General features: G+C 36.4%; 2 protein-coding genes across 4 annotated transcripts in view; one reads left to right on the forward strand and one right to left on the reverse strand.

The window, feature by feature from the left end:
• The window catches only part of gol (ring finger protein goliath), a 126,719-nt gene extending 117,068 nt beyond the window's left edge, over window positions 1-9,651 (reverse strand). For 2 of the 3 annotated variants that reach the window (XM_074098574.1, XM_074098572.1), the window contains exon 1: window positions 9,267-9,651. The gene's annotated coding sequence lies outside the window, so the exon portion shown is untranslated. Of the gene's footprint in view, window positions 1-9,262 lie in introns of all 3 variants that reach the window. The other variant, XM_074098573.1, reaches the window with a different exon arrangement.
• Window positions 9,652-13,281: 3,630 nt separating this feature from the next.
• LOC141435781 (protein mini spindles-like) overlaps window positions 13,282-20,801 on the forward strand; it is a 164,313-nt gene continuing 156,793 nt past the window's right edge. Inside the window, exons 1-3 of the mRNA XM_074098600.1 lie at window positions 13,282-13,474; window positions 16,727-16,971; window positions 20,398-20,528. Coding sequence (XP_073954701.1) covers window positions 16,770-16,971; window positions 20,398-20,528 — 333 coding nt within the window. The 5' untranslated portion in view covers window positions 13,282-13,474; window positions 16,727-16,769. The remainder of the gene's footprint in view (window positions 13,475-16,726; window positions 16,972-20,397; window positions 20,529-20,801) is intronic.

The raw sequence follows: 20,801 nt of genomic DNA on the forward strand, positions 1-20,801 counted from the left end.
ACTTATACTATTTAACACGAGAGTGAGGGACCGCACGACACGAACTTCGAGTTTCGTAATAGCTCTGCAGGCCGCAGGGTGTGGTGTTCCGTCGTTTTAGGATAGCGATGAATACGACGTTCAAAAATCCCTAATTAGTTTTTTTTTAAGTATTTTTTTTTGGATGTTTTTCTTGAGTTTTATGTATTTTTGCATTTTTTGTGTATACCTAATTTGAATTTTAAGTGCATTGGTTTTCTAACTAATGCTGTAATTTTTTATTGATAAATAAATAAAGTTCAACAATTAAACACATTTACAAAGTTCCTACTACTTCTCCAAACTATCTGGCCCCTAAATCCATACTTATATTATAAACGTGAAACGCCAAATTTCATCCAAATCCGTCCAGCCGTTTCAGCGTGAAGGAGTAACAAACATACTCACTCACTCACAAACTTTGGCATTTATACAGTAGGATTTAGTAGGATTTTAGCACTAGTAACTTTTATAAAATAGGGGCCTGAACTATCAGGAAGCAGTAAACAGTGGCTGTATATTTTGTTTCATTTAACAACACCTCGTACCTAGTATCTGTCAACAAATCTACCAGAAAACGGGATAGACAATGGCCAGGTTTATGGGTTTGGTACGGTACCAGAAGAGTCCAAACGTAGCCCTATTGCTGACACGTTTTACAGGCAAACAGTTGGAGCTACTTACAGTCTTCTAATTTTAGCGGTATAAGTGAATTGTTGACGCGAACCCATTAAGAAATTCGAAACATATTTTTTAATGTTTTAAGGGAGGCTCCTGTATATAAATGGGGGGAAGGGGACAAAAAATATTGACCTACCCCATCGAAAGGGGTATCCTTATTAAGAGCTCGTTGAGTAGATAAATACTGAATTTTTGTTTTAAATGTTGCAATACAAAAGAATGAGAAGTCATCGAAGTAGCTTTTTTTTATTCCGAAGAATGCCTCTGATGTTCGTGTGTCCATCGGTGTTCACTTACCATCCTGACCAGATGCCAGTTTGCCACACTATTTCATAATAACTAATCCTCCAAAAATACGTAAAACTCACACAATTAACCAGGGACGCGGAGGTGATCTTGTCACATGAGACATGACGCATTGCTCGAGACAATTATTACAATTTCGTTTAGTGCAAATGCAAATTGACTCGGCTGACAATGCTTTAAACTTGTCTGCTGCTGAATACTTTTTAGTAACGCGCAAATAGAAATGACTAGACATAACAGTGTTCGTTTCATTTTAAAGTTTCACGCTTGCATTGGAATTTCTGATTCCCAAATGAATTTGCTACTTTATGATATCAAATAGACATAACTTTATTCGACATCAGAAAGTACACTGACTCTTAAAATAATACACAAATTAAAGAATTATTTGATAATGTCGAAAAGAAACAATATAATCATCCAAGAAAACACTACACTTTACCTTACTTTACTTTTTTTTAATATTTCGCTCCATTAGCTAGTAAGCTAGTAGCCGTGAAAAAACTCGATCACAGCGATTCGCTGGACGCTTCGAGGATGTGCAGTCGAACAAACTCATTCATGTACCAGGGAACCATTTAATCATCAAATTCACTACGATTCCCTTGACAAAAGTTTGGGATGTCAACATGACATCACTAGCACAAAGATTCCACCCTATGGTCTGTCCCAGAATTCGAGATACTAAAATGACAGTCTGAAATGTCAAACGTAAAAATAATGTGGCCAGCATAAAAGGAACAGTGCTGCTCCGTGATTTCGGTTTCGTAAATAACCGATAAAATGTTTATTTTACGATAGCAAAAATAACATTAATGCATTCAATATTCTACTTTCCATTTTACTTTATCATACGATAAAGTGATGAAATCTAAGCACAGGTAAAAATACAGTGTTCATCACTTAGTGCCAACGTAAAAAATAATACAGATGCTACTACAAAACTAGAAAAACGAAGTTCGTATGGCACCGTCCCTTTCACTCGCGTATTGAATGAGATAAGCGTCAGCGGGACGGCAACATACGAAGTTCGAGTTTTGCATTTCGTAGTCAGGGCCAGCACGGCTACTACGAAATTCGAAAATCGAAGTTCGTGTCGTTCCGTCCTTCTGACACTACTATTTAATTTAATACGTAAGTGAGAGGGACGTTACGGTACGAACTTTGATTTTCGAATTCCGGAGTAGGCCCTCAGATATCACACAACGTCATTGTTCATGTTTTTCGTATTCAAGTGGTATTCAACCGATTTTCGTTACTTTACTCGTATTGTCATCGGATGTGATCAGTGCGTTTTCTCGTGTTTTTATTTTGATATTCATATCATAGAATAATAAATCAAATATTCATTATTCTCATATTATTTAGTTAATGTAAAACTTACTTAGAATGAAATTGAAACTTAAACATCAACATCTATAAAAGTCGAAATATCTCGAAAACGGTCGCATTTTTATTAGACCTATTTTACCTTTTCTAGAATGTCCTAAGTGCCCTACATTTTAGTACATCACGGATCCGTTCATATCTTAATATTTTACGACATACATACATAGGTACCTACAAAATCTTTCGGTAATAACCGGTTGCGGCACATCACTATTTATGAGACGCAAAAAACAGGTAACACATGAAACGTCATTTTAGTATCTCGAATTCTGGGACAGACCATAAATGATTCAGTTAGCTCGACTCTACAAAGTATCGTTCTTGTGTCTTCCGCAGCAGAGATCGCTATCTATGCTAATAATTTGAAATTAATCATTTTCTAATGTCACGAAACAGTACTTAAACGAAGCTAATTAACATTTTTTACTTAGTCTCATACCATATCAATGCAAACCGGCACTATCCATTTATAATTCAATCATAGCAGGGAATCACTGTGACGAAAACCCGCATAAGACATCCATTCGGACCGGACTGCGTATAAACACGCGACCGCTCGTGATCGCTATACTATGTTTTTTGGTTTGACAAAAATAAATGGTGAATGTTATTGTGATTTCAAGTGTGAAAAACTGGCGTACATTGAGTATGCATGCAGCAGGGTAGGCAGGGTAGGAGCTGATGGCGAGCTGCGCCGGCGCAAACTATCAGCTGTCTATCCTGGAATCGACTCAATGCACGCCAATAGGAAAGATAATATGGCCTCTGAAATCGCATTACATTAGATACTGTATTATTTATTTCCATGCTTCGCAAAAATATCCGAGTTAAATGCCATAGTTCGCTTTAACACAATTAAATAACGTGCGAATGACGCCATCAAACGTAAACAGTTTTCTCATGGCTTCTTCGTTACCCTGGAACGTGTATAAGTGAAAAAGGACTGTACAGAAAAATCAAAAACAGGGGAGTAATGTTCCAGGTCCGGAAAAATTGTTTTCACTTTAAAAGTCTACCTACTTCTTGATTGCAGCTTTTTGGAGGACTGTGTTATTTTTATTTCCTATTTATTTTAAAAGCCGTGGTGGCCTAGTGGTTTGACCTATCGCCTCTCAAGCAGAGGGTCGTGGGTTCAAACCCCGGCTCGCACCTCTGAGTTTTTCGAAATTCATGTGCGGAATTACATTTGAAATTTACCACGAGCTTTGCGGTGAAGGAAAACATCGTGAGGAAACCTGCACAAATCTGCGAAGCAATTCAATGGTGTGTGTGAAGTTCCCAATCCGCACTGGGCCCGCGTGGGAACTATGGCCCAAGCCCTCTTGTTCTGAGAGGAGGCCTGTGCCCAGCAGTGGGACGTATATAGGCTGGGATGAGAGGGGATGAGATTTTAAAATTAACGGAAAATTAAAATTCCTTTAAGGGAACTCCAAATGAAGTTAATTTCTCCATGACACTAGTGGCCTTACTCTGGCCGTTTAAAAGATAATCAAGAATTAGAGTAATTATTTGCGAGTAGGTAATAAAACAGTGTAAAAGGTTCATAATTTATGACGTTTTTTGAAAGTCGGTAATTAAAGTGTTTTTAATTCACACATATTTAGCAAAAGAAGGTTAAAAAAGTGAGTTTCCGATGTCTCTCTTATGTGTCACTTTGAGTGGAAGTTAACGTGAATAAAGAAAAACACTGTGTATATGCCCGTAGCATTTTGATGACTCAAATTGTTGCAGTTGTTTCAACAAAAAGGAGTCCAACGGACTGCGCATGATTCATCAAAGGCGGGTGGGGTTGCACCCATATCCATAACTTCCGCGAGACATGATACGTGACTACATGCACGATACTCTATGATTACCATCTTAGTAGGTAACGCACTCGTCACGGATCAAGATGGAAGAAATCGTCAATCTTTTACAAGCTTTCCTTACAAAATTCACTCGTTTTATGATAAAGCCGAAGAAGAGAAGCCGTGATGGCCTAGTGGTTTGACCTATCGCCTCTCAATCAGAGGTTCGTGGGTTCAAACCCCGGCCCGCACCTCTGAATCTTTCAAAATTCATGTGCGAAATCACATTTGAAATTTACCCCGAGCTTTACGGTGAAGGAAAACATCGTGAGGAAACCTGCCCCGGAGAAGCGACTTATCAGCCCTCAAATACTTATACAAATAGGTATATATAACACAGCAGCAATAAATTAAAATTATAAATTTTGCTGTTTTGCCCATACATTAAAATCTAGAATATATTATCCCGGATAAATTTAGTCTAGTCTACAGATACACCTTTGGCCTCATCTGCACTTAACATCAGGTGAGGATAGGGGTCAATCACTGTCAGTTTCTTCTTATAAAAAAAAGTAGACTGGCGATGTTTCGCTTATATTATAACTGTTTGAACTAGGAGTAGAACTCGGCAAACGTGCGTGACGGGTTTAGTTTAGGCCTAGAGTAGTTTAGGCGTAAATCTAGCAAGAGAATTTTATCAGTCTTTCTTATTTGGTTTCTATCGTAGCGACGCTTGAACTCACTAAATCTCAGAGGCTTTTCCCGATTGTCTATAACACCCCTTTGTTCGTAATGCGAACTAGTGAGAATCTTTCCTAGTTGTTCTCACTTGTTCGCAACTATAGAAAAAATAACAATATATCACAATACAAACAGAGGATCGCGGACAACTGGGAATACTCTTGGCTTCTTAATGGAATTTTAAAGGGCAAATATGTGAATCCTTTTCTGATGTAACTCTAACTGTGAGTTGCTCAGCAGTTGGTCTATTACCTAGCCTTCTAAGCGCCGCGGCCGCACGAACATTTCTATCGAGGTTGATGATAAATTAACTATTGATTAGCAGTGATTATAAATTTTGTTGCGTAAATGGTCATTGTTCTGAGCATAGGTGTTGTTCACTGCCTATTTAGCCATGGCATGGTCATCCATGTTTTTCTTAGGGAAGTTGTGCGTTAAGTTCAATTTATATTGCTTATCTACTGAGTTTAGATTAGACTGAATAGCGAACAATTAATCAGGCAGAATAATACTTTGATAGTAAATACTCATTTTATCTGTTTGATTTGTAAGTTTAGCTACTCTCTTCGTATTACGTAGAGTAAGAAAAGGTACCTACTATACAAAGGAGATTAACTGGTTGGCCGGTCGCACTTGGTCATAACTTAAAAAGATACTAGAAATGAGAATCATACAATGTCCTTAAACACGTACGTTATCTGTGTCGCCTACATAACTTCGCATTTCGCATGTTAATCCTAATAAGTTGGAGCTGTATCTATCTTGCATGTAATCTCATCATTTACAAATAGAAAACGCTAATAATCAATTAATATGCGACCTGCGTGCAGAAATAGAAACGTATAAATAAATATTGGCGGATCTGCGGCAGGTGGCTCTGGTAAAATGACAAACTTCTAATAGGTATTCAGGCCAAAAAAAAACCGTTAGACCCATAGGTTAGAACCAAACTATGCAAATGGTCGATTGGGCAGACGTATTCTGTTTCATACGTTAAGCGCTCAGTTGTTTTATGCGATTAACGCTGCGTTAAACGCAATGCGTTTGATGCACATCAATTTTGCATCAGATAATCTTATTTTTAACGGACTTCAAAAAGGAGGAGATTATCAATTCGGTTGTAGTTTTTAAACATTGTCTTACGCGGTGAGCGCAACAGTAAGCGCATAGAGTATCAGTACCACTTCCATGAGTTTACAGTGACCGTACTCGATAGCGACGGCGTAAATTATTTGTATGGAGAATTGTACAGCGCCTCTACAAACAATTTACGCCGTCGCTATCGAGTACGGTCACTGTAAACTCATGGTAGTGGTACTGATACAAAATTGATGTGCGTCGAACGCAGCGTTCATCGCATAAAACAACTGAGCGTTTTAAAACTAGGCAGCTGACTGCACGAACTCGTGGAAACAACGCAGGAGGCTCTGTATTATGATTTTTTTAATGTGATTGTTCGAGTATGAGAGCTAGTTTTAGAGATCTATTTTGTTTATCAGTCAATGATTATCTTTAAATTATTGGTAAAATCGATCCCTACCTCCGTGGCTGTCCTCTATTAGGACAAAAACACAATAAGTAGTTTTAATTGAACTCTGATCTCCTGAAAAAGTTAATTAAAACGGCACAAATGAGAATTAGCAGGAAGGCGAGGGAGTAAACTCTATTCTATAGGTAGTTAAGTTAATGTAATAAAAGCGTTTTCACCCGGTATCGAACGCCGATACGATATATCGTATCCGATCCGATAATATCGATCGGGGCAAGTAAAATGTATCGGATCGGACAATCTGAAAAGGCTACTACAGTTAAGACAGTTATCCGTACCTATTTATCGGTATACTGCGAACTGTTTTTTTTTTTAGTTTTTCGCGCTATTTTCACTTATTGCCACAGTGTGAAAAAACCAGTGCAGACAACTAGGAAGAGTCCATTTGAAAGGCAGGTACATAACACACAGACACACACACACACACACACACACACACACACACACACACACACGCACACACACACACACACACACACACACACACACACACACACACACATACACTTAATGGCCTTGATATCGTAACAAAACCGCGATACCGATATCAGATCGGATAATATCACTTAACTGTCTTTATCATTAGGAGTTAACCATCATTGTCACTAATTAGTTCGAAATGAAGGTACTTAGGTAGTTACTAGACAGCTTATAGGTATGTGATATCATTAATAATTAATAGTATGTCATTTAATAGGTGGTTTATGTTACTGTGGGGAAGGAGGTATGTACTTTATTAACAGGGACGGCACTTGACCAGTTTGCTTTTCTGTACCGCTCATTGGTTACATATATAACGTAGCCGTAGATAGGGATTGCCAGCTACCTGTCCATCATACCATAAAGTTTATTATTATAATGTTTAAAACATAACAATGCTTGAATAGTCTCATTAACAAAACATAAAAAGTTTTTACATTCACAATTAGTACTGCATACATATGTAATACTTGTAATAGGCATGTAATATACAATGCATAAACATTAAAATTCATTACTTTTTGATCCTAATAGGGTGAAAATAAAAATATATGTACCTAGTTACCTACTGTTAGCAGATTGCTATGTGTACATAACTGAAATTGTTACACATATGAGAAATTTGGTACTTATCTGATCAGTAGTGATTGTTTTTCAATATGCACTTTTCGTTGCAAAGGGTATGGTTGGCAGGAAAAAACAAATACATTTGAATATTCACTTTTGTTCTTAACTATAAAATAAATACTTCTGGAACCAATATACTCATAGTATTCTATTCTTTTCTATAGTATTTATGATATCCCGTAACTAGGCACAAAAATTTTTAGTACTTGAGTCCGAGAACATTATAGTGTTAACTTTTTATTTTTTTTTTCGAGGCTTAAGTCAGTGTTTACTGATGAGAACTTTCTGGAATCAGATATGCCAATTAATTTTAATTATAATTTTTATGGATCACAATAATTGATGTTTGACATAGTTATTTATATTGTATGTACTTTATCAATGCTTAAATGTATTTTTTTATGATAGTGTGATGTGTCCTTTCGACAGCTCATAACTTTAGCTAGGTACAGCATAGATAGCATTTTGTGAGTATATTTTATGCTGATTAACATCATCATCATCAGCTAGCATGGGTGGCACCCGGAGCGGATATTGTAGACATCACTCCAAAACTGGAATGAAAAAAAAACTTACCATGCCAGCAGGCACCTATTAAGTGGGTACTTATTATTGTTACATTATTATTTTAGTACACTGGACTAAAACTCATTAATAAGCGTTTTCCCAGAGATAAGACCAAGCTAGATCGACTTATCATCCCTGAAAAGTGAAAACCCCTACATACTAAATTTCATCGAAATTTTTGGAGCCGTTTCCGAGATCCCTGAAATATATATACAAGAATTGCTTGTTTAAAGTTCCAAAGCGGTGACACCCGGGGCGGGCCGCCCACGCCGCCCCCCTAGCTACACCACTAATCATCATCATAGTCAACCTATTCAGTCCCACAGCTGAGCAAAGGCCTACCCTCCCCTTAATATGTCCACTGCTTGGACATAATGTTAATGTTGATATATCTGAATGTTGTAAATCCACTAATTAAGAGTTCCATACCCAGTGTATAAATAGATCACATTGCTAAGGGTTGTGCTGTCTTTCTGGCCATCTGTCTGTCATAGAGCTGTATATTTTGATGATTGAAATGAAAATAGGTAGACACTTATTGTTTTCACTGTGTGTAAGTACTGTTTATACCTAGCAACAAATAATGAAAAAAAAAATCCTTTATAAAAAATGTTGTTTGGCGCATTTTACTTGATCTTAACTGTCTTATAATTACGATTGTACGGTACCCTTCATGTAAGAGTTAGTAGATTCACTTGCTAGGGTAGGTGATTTGTTTTTTTTGTAACTTATTCAACATGATACAAAATGAAACATCTTAAGTTAATGTTTTTGTTTTAAAACAAAATAAAATATTAATTTCATATTAAACAGCACTTAATTTTATTGCTTACCAACTCAAAAACATAAAAACTGTTTTCTAGATAATTAGAACAACAGGTTTTTTTCTTAGATAAATAGATAGTACACGTCCAATTCAATAGACGTTACGTGAGCAACGTGTGTTGAGAATATTTATAAAAATAACGTACCTATAAGTATAAATGTTTAGACAACCCGGATAAACCGCAAAAACTGGATTTGATAACAAGTAGGAAACGCGGGTGGGGTGTTTTATCTAAGTTGTCTAAGCAAAGTATACGGTTACGCGAAAGATAACATATGTTGAATAACGTACTTACAATATGTAGCATACTATGCTCCAACAGCTGTTACAATCGCGCTTCTCATCATAAAGTTCAAAGCAATAGTTTCGCTTCGTCACAAAAATGAAAACACAAACTTAAATACTTATTTTGTCTATTTTTCACTTCTGTTTTGTAATTTCTTGACAAATTTTATGATATCCATTCACTTGTATTTGAATACAACGCGAAATCATACAAGTAAACCCGATATATCTCGTGTGTCGTTGTTAAAAGAACTGCGAGCGCACAGTACTCACAAAGGAAGAGCGATATACGTCTCACTCGCTGCTGTTCACAAACAAGACTGATTGAACGAAACGAATGGTTGGTTATTTGGCTAGGTTGTTGATTTATTTTGCTCAATTTTGCTCAAACCGGCGCAGAACGAATGAGGGACAGAAATGAGAGCAAATCATTCATTCGCTTTTCCCTTTGTTTGTTTCAACCAATGACATCCATTGACAAGTCCAGTAAAAAAAAAAAATACATACATTGACAACAATGACAGCGGGATAGCAATACATAAATTAAAGGAGTGCAACAAAGACAGAACATACAAATTAAATGACAAGTGATGCATTGATTGAATCATGTTTTTTTTTTTAGTGGTACCAGTAAAATATTTTAATTTCCCTTTTAAAGATAAAATCGGCAATACTTAGTAATTCTTCTTTTCCAATCTTTTACCATTTATCTTACTAGCTGTTGCCCGCGGCTTTGCCCCCGTTCCATTCTTTTTTTTCATTTTTCATGCACAAACCTTGTCCTAACAATAACGAACACAACGTAAAAATAAGGGGACGTATCAGCAGGGCTACTACGAAACTCGAAACTCAAAGTTCGTGTCGTGCGGTTCTTCTGACACTTACACTATTTAATCGCTCTCGGACGGTACGATACGATTTTCGAGTTTCATTTATCGTAGTAGCCCTGCTGAACGGTCAAGATATCGAAAGTAGGTTGGATTAGTTAGGTTCGATATTTTGATCGTCGATATTTTAAATATCGATATTTAAATTTTCGATTTTCAGATACGTGCCCGTCTGTCTGTAGTATCATAGCTCATAAACGGATTGACCGATTTCTATGTGACTTTTTATGCGACAGCGAGTTTCCTTGCGGTGGTTTTTAGCTATATTACATTAAAATCGGTTCGGCCTTTTTTGAGATAAGTAGGTATTGGACTTCGAAATGACAATTTAGTTTTTAACTTTTTTAAGTTGGTTAGGTTAGGTACTTCTCGAAAATGATCGCGGAATTAAATCATGTTCATATGATATTATGATATAATATTAAGATGATATATGATATTAAGAATTCTACTCGAAATCCTGCAGTATTGTACCATCTGTGCCGATCACAGGTTTTATCTCATATCACGCGAGACGTGAGCAAAACTTGCACGCATAAACTATAAGAATATTTGAATATCTCATTTCAATTCTGATAAGTTCTACCATAAAAAAGAAGTGTTTTTAAAGCTGGCAACTTTCATTTTGTGTCTATGGTTTACGTATTGAAATGTTGCCACTTTTCAAATAATCCCCTTAAATTAGGTTTAAAGGTTTCGTAGCAAGTCAATAGAGTGGGATAGTTTTTTTTAATATATTAAGTATTTCAGTTATTATTAGATCTACATATAAACCTACAAAATTCAAAGTTGATGTCAAAATATCTTTATTCCTTGAAATTCAGTACGTCTTCTAATCGTGGTGTTATATGCAGAACTAGCTTTTGCCCGCGGCTTCGCTTGCGTTAAATTTGGGGTAAAATACATTTACTTTCTGTACCTCTAGTGTAAGTTTTCGGTTACAAAATACGTCTCGATCGCGTTCGCGTTAAAATCTCAATTTATATGGAAACACGAACAGCGCCTCTAGCGGAACGTTCGCGATGTTCGTGTTTCCATACAAATTGAGATTTTAACGCGAACGCGATCGAGACGTATTTTGTAGCCGAAAACTTACACTAAGGGCACTGCGATCCTTTTTTCGTGTATTGATTGATTTTTCAGAGGATTACATAGAAATAAAAATTCAGACAGACGTTGTTTTAGACAGATGGTGCAAATTTTAGAATTCAAAAATATACCTACATACGTAATCAATCATAATCCTACTAACTTTGAAGCCCTGTTTCGCTGATTCAGGGGCGGAATTTTAGAAAACGTTAAAGTACTACGCGTTTCTTTTGCCCGCGACTTCATACACGATATAGGATTATATCCCGATAAATAGAAAAGTTCCCGCGGGACATGAATTATTGTTATGATCTATTTTAAATATTTAATTGTCGATGAGAAACACATTGTAGCTATCTATTATTGAAAGAATTTTGAAAATCTGCTTCGAAGTTGAATTCACTTTTTATTCTGCAGAAAGTTTGCATTTTTTTAAACAAAGTAGTCTATGTCAATCAGAGATAGTGTAGCTTTCTATTGGTAAAAGAATTATTTAAATAAGCTCAGTAGTTTCAGAGATTACCCCCAACAAACAAAGAAACAAACAAAGTTGAGATATTGTCCTATTCCCCAGTGCACCAAAATAATTCATTTCATTTCATTTTATTTCACCTCTATATTACTTTAGGTCCGTCTATGCTAAATTTCAAGTCTTTAGCACCAGCAGCTTTGGCTATGCGTTTTCTGTCAGTTAGCCAGTCATGGTACTGTTCAGGTAGGGTTAAGTATAGAATTATAAATAAATTGTGTTACGTAATGAGTTGATTGATTTGGCGTAGGTATTTAATGTTTATTTTCGTTTTTATAGAGCATATTTTAATTATAGCTTGTTTTTGAAAACTTTATTTTCATATTTTTAAAAACTTTATGTACATTTTAGTCTCTCAAGTGATGGTGTACATCAAAACTGAACGCTTATTATTTATTGAATCAAGCGTTACTTTGCATAGGTCTATGAACCAAAACAATTAGTTTGCTTACCCGCGATCTTATGATACGTTTGCTTGTGCAAGAAACGCGTCAGTGAAATGAGGTGGTGGTTATAGATGGATTGGTGTGATTTCATGCATAAAAGTAGCTATCATAAAGGTCGCGGGTGAGCAAAGTAATCGTGTCAGTTCGTTGAACGTACATGTAAAATTTCGTATCTGTGCTATCAGCCCTTGAGAAGTTCCGTCATCAGCAGATGACCCTGGCTGCAGCATCAGGTGATGTATATCATATTATAAACGCATTGTCATTGAAATTTAACAATCATGTAAGTAATTTCTTTTGTGTGTGCCATCAACTTTTGAGAAGTTCCCTTCTACGGATACGATCCTGGCCAGGATGAGCAGAATGTCACTGCTAAATTACTGTATTGTTACCAAAATTGAAAATACAAACTGAAATATAGATGCACAAAAAACTAGAAAAATAAGACCAGCACTGGGAATCGAACCCAAGTCCTCGGCATTCCGCGCCACGTGCTATACCGCTACGTGGTATAGAAGTATAGAAGCGTCTCTGCCGTACAAAAGCGACGTTTAGCCATAAGAAGCGTGTCTTCTCTGTCTATCGCATGTCTATTGGAAAATAAGTAACTATTTAAAACGATATGTTGAACATAAAAATGTTAATACGAATATTTTTGAGAAAAAGTGAATCTTAAGAACCAAAATTGTATTGACCAGTTCTGAAAGGGATATAACTATCAAAATAATTTGCCATGCCTACTAACCTAAAAATTAAATACAACAACAAGAAGTTTGAACAAGGCTTCCCTCTTTCCTTGTTTTTGTTTGAATTTCCTTATCATGGTAAAAATAATCTGTCGCACACCACTTTTGATTATTTCATTAGCCAAACTCTAGTAACAAAATATCGATAAGTAGTATCGGTAGAACTATATTTCCAAAAGTAAAATTGAAATAATATGATATTAAGGCATTTAAGGTCCTCAAAAAACTGTTTACGGTTTTGTGGTAATGCTGCACTCTGATGGCAGAAAATTGCAGTAATATTCCCAATTGGAATGTTATAACTGGGGGATTATGTATATAGGCACTGGTAACATTATTCTCCTCCCGTCCATTTTCATTCGCAAATTCTAAAAACGACGACGGAATACAAAAAAATCTCGTCTTTTTGTCGGTTACGAATATATCTTGTGCTAGATAATGTGAGTGTTTACGGTTTATGCAGTTAAAGATTAATTTTTATGGTTTGATTAACTTAACGTAGTGAGGACAGCTGTTTAACGGTAAGTTTCTTGACATTTGACGAATTTTGTTTGTATCGGAATGAAAGTGACCGTTGTGGCTTGTGGCGTTCGCGGCGACTAGATGTGATCCAGTTTCTTTTATTATGGACACGGCTATAATTGAACCGGCTCGCGATTAACTATTAGTTCCGCTACATCGGTCAGGTGGCCATTTCACGAATTCGATATTGGAAAGGTGTTGCCGTGATTTAGACGTACGATTTGTTCACGTTTAGTGGTAAGGTAAGTAGTCAATAAAACGAACAATATCGTGCCGCCTACACGCACTGTTTGTTTAGAAAGCGGGCACTTTAGGCGACAATAGTGGTAGAAACATGTAATTAAGAATAACATCAGATCTTTTGTCAATGCATGAGTCAAGTAATATTAATGAGTCAAAAACATCTGCAACGCGTCGTAACTGCATATTGTGTGCATTTAAACTTTATTTAACTTGTAATTATCTTTCTTGACCTTCAATGGGAACTCCACTGAAGTGCAACTAAAAAAAGGTCATGCAAATGTAGTTAACTGCATAAGTATCAAGTATAAACCTTATTTGGTTCTTATATTATGCATTATGGTCAGGGTCTCACAATGCTATAGTAACCAGTTGATTTAAGTACAACATGCTTTATAAAATTAATTCAGTTGGATTATATGTTGTTCTAAATGAGCAAAAAGTTTTATTTTTATTCCCTTTAGTAATTAAGTAGTAAATTATCTCTAAAAAGGAATCTCTTCCAGCTAATCCTTTTGAACCCAGCCGAGTATGAAAAAAATTACGACAATTTGCTTTATGTACAATCCATGTCAAGTTCAAAATTCAAATGTAAGAGTTATGACAGTGGACCTTATCGACTTGTGCCAAAGTCAAATATTCTGTTTTTATATTGACTTTCACGTAATAATCGTAAAATGGCCAAATTGTAGATCCGACTGTTAATCGTTACGCTCGTTATGTACAATCCATGTCAAATTTAAATTCAAATGTAATTAAACCGCATTATCGTATTGGCTGGGTTCGAAAGGGCTAACCTAGTTATGAGAAGAAAATTTATTAAGAAGATAGGCAAATATTATTATTCTATGTACAACTCAATGAGGGCTATCGCGTATGAATTCGATGCTAGAGGCGCTAGTGTAGCAAAAGGTCTTTAAAATGTCACATCTCACCATTTTTGGGTGAGCTACACAGGTTTATTTATAATTAGAATAAATTTGTAAATATTTTGCAATACCTAAAATTAATTATGGCAAGTATGCGTTACGGGGCAATGAATTTCTGTGTTGTGAGACAGTTTTGTCGTTCAGAGACCTATGTCCTGTCTTTTTTCCAAACAAAACGATGCTACGCAACACCGTGGCATGCTCAATATTTTTATGGTACGGTTTTAAGATATTAAATATGATTTAAAAGTAAATTTTATATTTACACCCATAATAACAAACTAGCCACTAACTTCAGGCTCCTGCCTGTCTACAGTGGCGCCAACTGGTGAGCGCGAAAACGGTAGCCCTCATTGTATGTCTCGAACTGGATCACATTCTTGTTACCCGAACATCTAAAACTTTTCAAAACTAAAAGCAAGTTCAAAGAAAGCTTTTAAAAAGGTTCAAAGTTTGTCACTTGCCTCTCCTAAAGGTCAGAGGTCACCATACATAGCGTTGTTATTATCTTATTTGACCTCATTAAAGGGCAAGTCTTCAGGGCCGGATTTAGTGGTCTGGAAATCTTGGGGCAACAAAGGAGTGGAACTATTTTCTGAATAAAATGACGGCCATTTGAGATTTTGATATTTAACTGATTGCCTGATTAAAGTGAACAAATATAGATGAATAGGTAGTTGTTAACTAATGTTTACTCATCAGAAATTGAAAAAAAAAAACCGATGTCTATTGTGGGGGACCCTCTTCTTTAAAATGTACCATGTCCATTAACAGAAAAAAAGTGCAACAGAATTGATAGATAAATTTTAAAGCATTCCCAAAAACTGCATCATGGTCACTATTTACTTTGTATGGGTCCATCAACTTTTTCTTGTCACTCGTTACAGTCAAGGGCAAAGAATACACGATTTAATGCACTTATTATTATACATATTTTGCAACTTTGGCCCTGTCAATCTTTGCCCTTGACTGTACATTCTCCTGAGTCACTCTTTAAACCATAAGTTTATAGGATTAAAATTTGCCAAACATGCATTTTTGTGTTAGTTTAAGACCATTTATATTTAAGACCATTCTATAATATTGGGCATCTAAAAAGCAAGTTAGTATAATGTGACACAACATTTCTTCTATTTAACTGTACTAATTTCGTCCCCTCATTGATGGGACAGAATAACAAGAAATAGTTGATACACCTGTATGATGAACACGAATACACATGCAAAATATCATGTCTCTAGACTTATGGATAAGATTTTGGGATTGTACAAATATACCAAAGATACTATGGGAATATCAGGATAAAAAGTAGCCGATGGGTTATTCCCGACATCCTGCTATATCTACATAATCATTCAAAATTACAAATTATCCAATTTGGTATAGCCATTTTAGCATAAAAAACTAACAAACACATGCATACATATAACACATACTCCCAAACTTTTCAAAATATATTTATGAAAACCCATCAAATAAATAATGGGTAGTATTTAAATGCACATCAAAAAGTCCTTATTTATCCAAAAAAATCCGAATTCACATCAAAATTACTGATTGCACAGCAAAATACTCCACTCAAAATATTACATAATAAATCGCAAGTTAAATTCGTGGTGTACTGCTATTTATCTTAAAGTAAAGCATTTTTATTATTGCACAGCTAATAATGAATAACGCACATCATACCTTTCCAAAGCTTGATTTAAATAAAAAAGAGGTACACTTTTTTATTTAAATCAAGCTTCTATTTTCACATAAGCACAGCAGTTTACATAAATGAAACAGCATTTTATTTGAAAGATCATCTTATTATTTTTATGAAGTACAACATAATATGTATACCTATCAATTTATTTTCAGCATTTATATACTTTTTACATCAAGTAAATTATATAACCAGCATTAGTAGGGGCCAAATTAGTTCCTAAATAAATTAGGTTCTTTTTGTGTGGAATTTCTGAGTCATGCTTCCTGACTTATTATTTATTCATAGACTTAGCCCTAAAAATTTAACAAATCATAATGAACAAATACATTATATTGTACATTATAGACTTAAAATTTATTTTCATATAACAGATAACAAAAACGGAATATTATATGCAAGTAACAATTTGACAAAATGGAGGATGAGAATGAATATAAGAAGTTACCGACAGACGAGAAATGTGTGCACAAGCTGTGGAAGGCTCGTGTCGCCGGGTACGAGGAGGCCATCAAACTTTTCAACCAGATTGACGATGAGAAGAGTCCCGAATGGAACAAGTACCTTGGACTGATCAAGAAATTTGTAACTGACAGCAATGCTGTGGCTCAGGAAAAAGGTATGTATCATTGGGTTATATACTGCTGCTTGACGTGGTGGTATTGTGTTTGTTGCAAGTAAGTATGTGTCTTTTTTCATGTTTTGTAAAATAGTGTACAGTGACTGCGGAAAAAAGATTCCTAGGTTATTTTATGATAATTGTTACATATTTCTATACCTGACTGTACCATATATTCAATTAGATTAGATAATAGATAAAATTCGTCAACCCCAAGCCTGTGACTCAACAACCTAACCAATCAAAAGCTGTAATTGACAAATTTTCTGAGTCACCTATGTTCTAAAGTGGGTTCTGCAAAAACGTAGTGTTTTATGAGTCCAACTCCCCGATCTAGTGTGTGTATGAACCAACATGAAACCCCTTTTATCCATCATGATGATTCACTATGAGAATTAGGGGTGTATGGACCACCATGTCATTGCTACCTTCTCCCTGAAAAAATCTGATTATAGTCTGGTGACTGATGGTTGATAATAATAATAATAAAAAGATGTCTACTAGAATATGATAGGTACAAAACATTTTTTTTTATATAAAATGGGCGTCTAGATGGACAGGCCGGTCCTGAGACCGTATTGTCTACCGCACGGGTGCTTGCGTTTGCAATCACCATATCTTTCTACTCTCATTCTGTACAATTTGACAGAAAGATATTAATTGTGACAGAGAGTGATTCTGATGGTACTCTGATAATTATCCTTAAGACTGCTACTCGGCTTAAATACAAAAGGAACCACTTTGGCAATGTTTAACTTATACTGTTCATCTTTTGCTTGACTGAACTGAGTGCATTAAGTCATCAAATCAACATTTGGTCATTACATGGTTACACTCAATTGAACTATACTGGAGTAATGTCTTCCCGAGGCAGCATACAGCAATTATGGCGGATGGGTTAATAAAATAATCTTTCTTGTAATTGGTATTGATTTAGTTAGGTTGTATTTGGTTGGGCAGCATTAAGCTACACACCAACTTTTCATGCCAACTACCGCAGTGCCACAAAATAAAAGTGTAGTAAACGCCGGTCATTTTAAAAGTAGGTCTTATGATTTTACAAAATCCTACAATGACATAGACTGTTAAGGAACTTTTCTGACCTAAAAATGGGTCCTCAATTGTAGTTATGCTTGTTTCAACAAGATATAAGATGTTTTACCGATCATTAAGATCAAATGAAAAATGAGGAGATTGGAAGAACTTAAGTAAAGTAAGATTCTTGAGTGGCTTGGTGGGCAAGTGATGTGCTCATGAAGTGTTTTTGTATATTGTTTGAATGGGGAGTCGTCTCTAAAACTGCTGAACTCTTTTCAAAATTCAGTAATTTCCTTTTCGCCCCAGAATACTGTTAAGTCGTCAAAGGACTGAAACGAAGTTTTTAGCAAGAGCTTCCAATTTCAAAAACTTAACACATTTTCTAAAGACACGTCAATTACCTTTGGAAGTGTAGTACGAGTACTTCTTTATCTAAATTAGAAAATGGAAAGCTTGTTACAACCCATAGGGGTATTGCAGTAGCGCAATGTGGTAAATATATAATTGATTGTAGTTTACATTCCTCGTCTAGGCATTTTGTCAGTAATCAATTGTATATAAGTTATATACTGACTAGTGTGGCTAGGTTTAGCGTTCGAGATTTTCAAAGTCAAGACGAACTTACGCAGCGCCGGCTTTAACCCTCGATTAAAGTAGAGCGAGATTGTCTACACCGCTTTCTCGCCATCAAATATTTTTTTGCATTGGAGACTGGTGAATCGTGACTCCAAGCAATTCCAAGCGTGGCTCTGTGTATGTGTACCGTTGACCAGCTGTGGTGTAGCGGTATAGCACGCGGTACGGAATACCGAGGACCTGGGTTCGATTCCCAGTGCTGGTCTTATTTTTCTAGTTTTTCTGTGCATCTATATTTTAGTTTGTATTTTCAAATTAGATTCCAATAAGACCTCAACATTGTCATTTCTTCTCAGTCATGACTCTCCGAAAAGATAGTGGAATTGGTAGAATAAAATACCCGTCCAGAATCTAAGGTCGGCTCAATATGTATGAGTGTCATTTAACGCTAATTTAAAACTCCCCTTTGGTGATCGACCCGTTTGGCAGCTCGCCCCCTCTCCAGTAAGCTGTGAAAGCCATCAAAAGCTAATCAGCATCAGTTGTCTACGGTTCGATCCCTGGTCGGGGCAGATATTTGTACGAATAATGCGAATATTTGTTCTCGAGTCTTGGACGTTTAATATGTATTTATCTATATAAGTATGTATCCGTTGCCTGATACCCATTTGAGCAGCCTAAATCTTAAAAATCGCTGTCAGAACTTGTTTGTCCCCCTGCCACCTTATTTTGGCGGTCTCCCGTTGCAGTGACGTTAGGAGCGACAATTTTACTCGCTGTAGGATGTCTTAGGATCTGAGGCTCTTACAACGCACGTCTTTCCAACGAAAAACGTCTCTCTAATCTCTAGAACATCCTAGAATCGGAGATACAGTTCGGTGCGAAGGAATAAAAATCTATTTTCCAATTCCAAGGTGATTTCGAAAATCCCTTGTCCCTCTATGATCATCGAGTACCTATGTGTCTGCAAACTTACCTCCCTATTCTATAGCTCACTCTTAGTCACGTTTTTTTTTAATTACAATAAACCAGTCTGTCATTCAGCTCTGATTTAAAACCCACATCCAAAGCGTAAACTAAGACCTAATCCTCTTAACTCCCACGTGGCAGATCATACAAATATTTCAGCTTTTGTACATGGCTTCCGACGTATTGCACGTGAACTTCACCGTATGGCGGAATCTTATTAGAGATATCGAATGTGGGCACGTGTTGGTAGCGTGCAGGCAAAGGCGACTGGGAAGGTGGAATAGGATAAGCTGATAAAGTAGGATAAAATAGGATTAAGTTTAAAGGTTAGCTAGTTCATTGCACTCTTGTCGGTAGGGTTTTAGTCTTTTGACTTCTCATTTGGTTAAAAACTTCAATCTCGGGCTTCTTCTCCTCCCTTCAAAATATTTTCTCTATTATTTTTGTAGAACTATTAACCTCTGTTCTGAGGCTGAGCTAAAACGATTGTTCGCCTCCCAAAAACACCTCTTAGCAAATTTCATCGAAATCTTTATAGAGGCCTTTTCCGAGACCCCCGAAATAAATAAATATACAAGAATTGCTCGTTTAAAGGTATTAGCTTTTGCCCGCGGGTTAACGCGCGCTGTTCTCTCGGGAACTGTACATTTTTCCGGGATAAAAAGTAGCCTATGTTACTCTCTGGCCTAAACTATCTCTATGCCAAAAATCACGTCGTTCCGTTTCGACGTGAAAGACGGACAAACATACAAACACAATTAGGTTACACACAATTATGGTTAGAATTTGAACTTGGCAATCTCTGTAACGCTTCACTATTAATGTTGTTACCATCACTTGCAGGTTTGGAAGCAGCGTTAGTATTCGTAGAGAACTGCGGGCATGCGGGAAAGACCACGGGCGAGGTGATGGCCGGCATCGTCACCAAGTGCCTCGCCGCGCCCAAGACAAAGACCAAAGACTTGGCTCTGCAGGTATCAAACATAGTTTCTTACATTTCTCAGGCCCCGCCGATTTAGACACGCTACTATAGGTAGTGCCACGAGAGTTCAAGTGAATGATTACACACACAGCTGCATAAAAGGAGAATCGATGAAATGACTGAGTGAATGTCAATATCCCGCTGTCATTACATGACATGTTCTTGTGCGCGTGACCTCTGGTGGCACTACCTTTGCAAGAAGTTATCATAGTTGACAAAGGGTTCATTTAGAAGCGAATTGTGACTTTATTACTGATGTGCCAAA

Source organism: Choristoneura fumiferana, chromosome 15 (genome assembly GCF_025370935.1).
Source record: "Choristoneura fumiferana chromosome 15, NRCan_CFum_1, whole genome shotgun sequence".
Lineage (NCBI taxonomy): Eukaryota > Metazoa > Arthropoda > Insecta > Lepidoptera > Tortricidae > Choristoneura > Choristoneura fumiferana.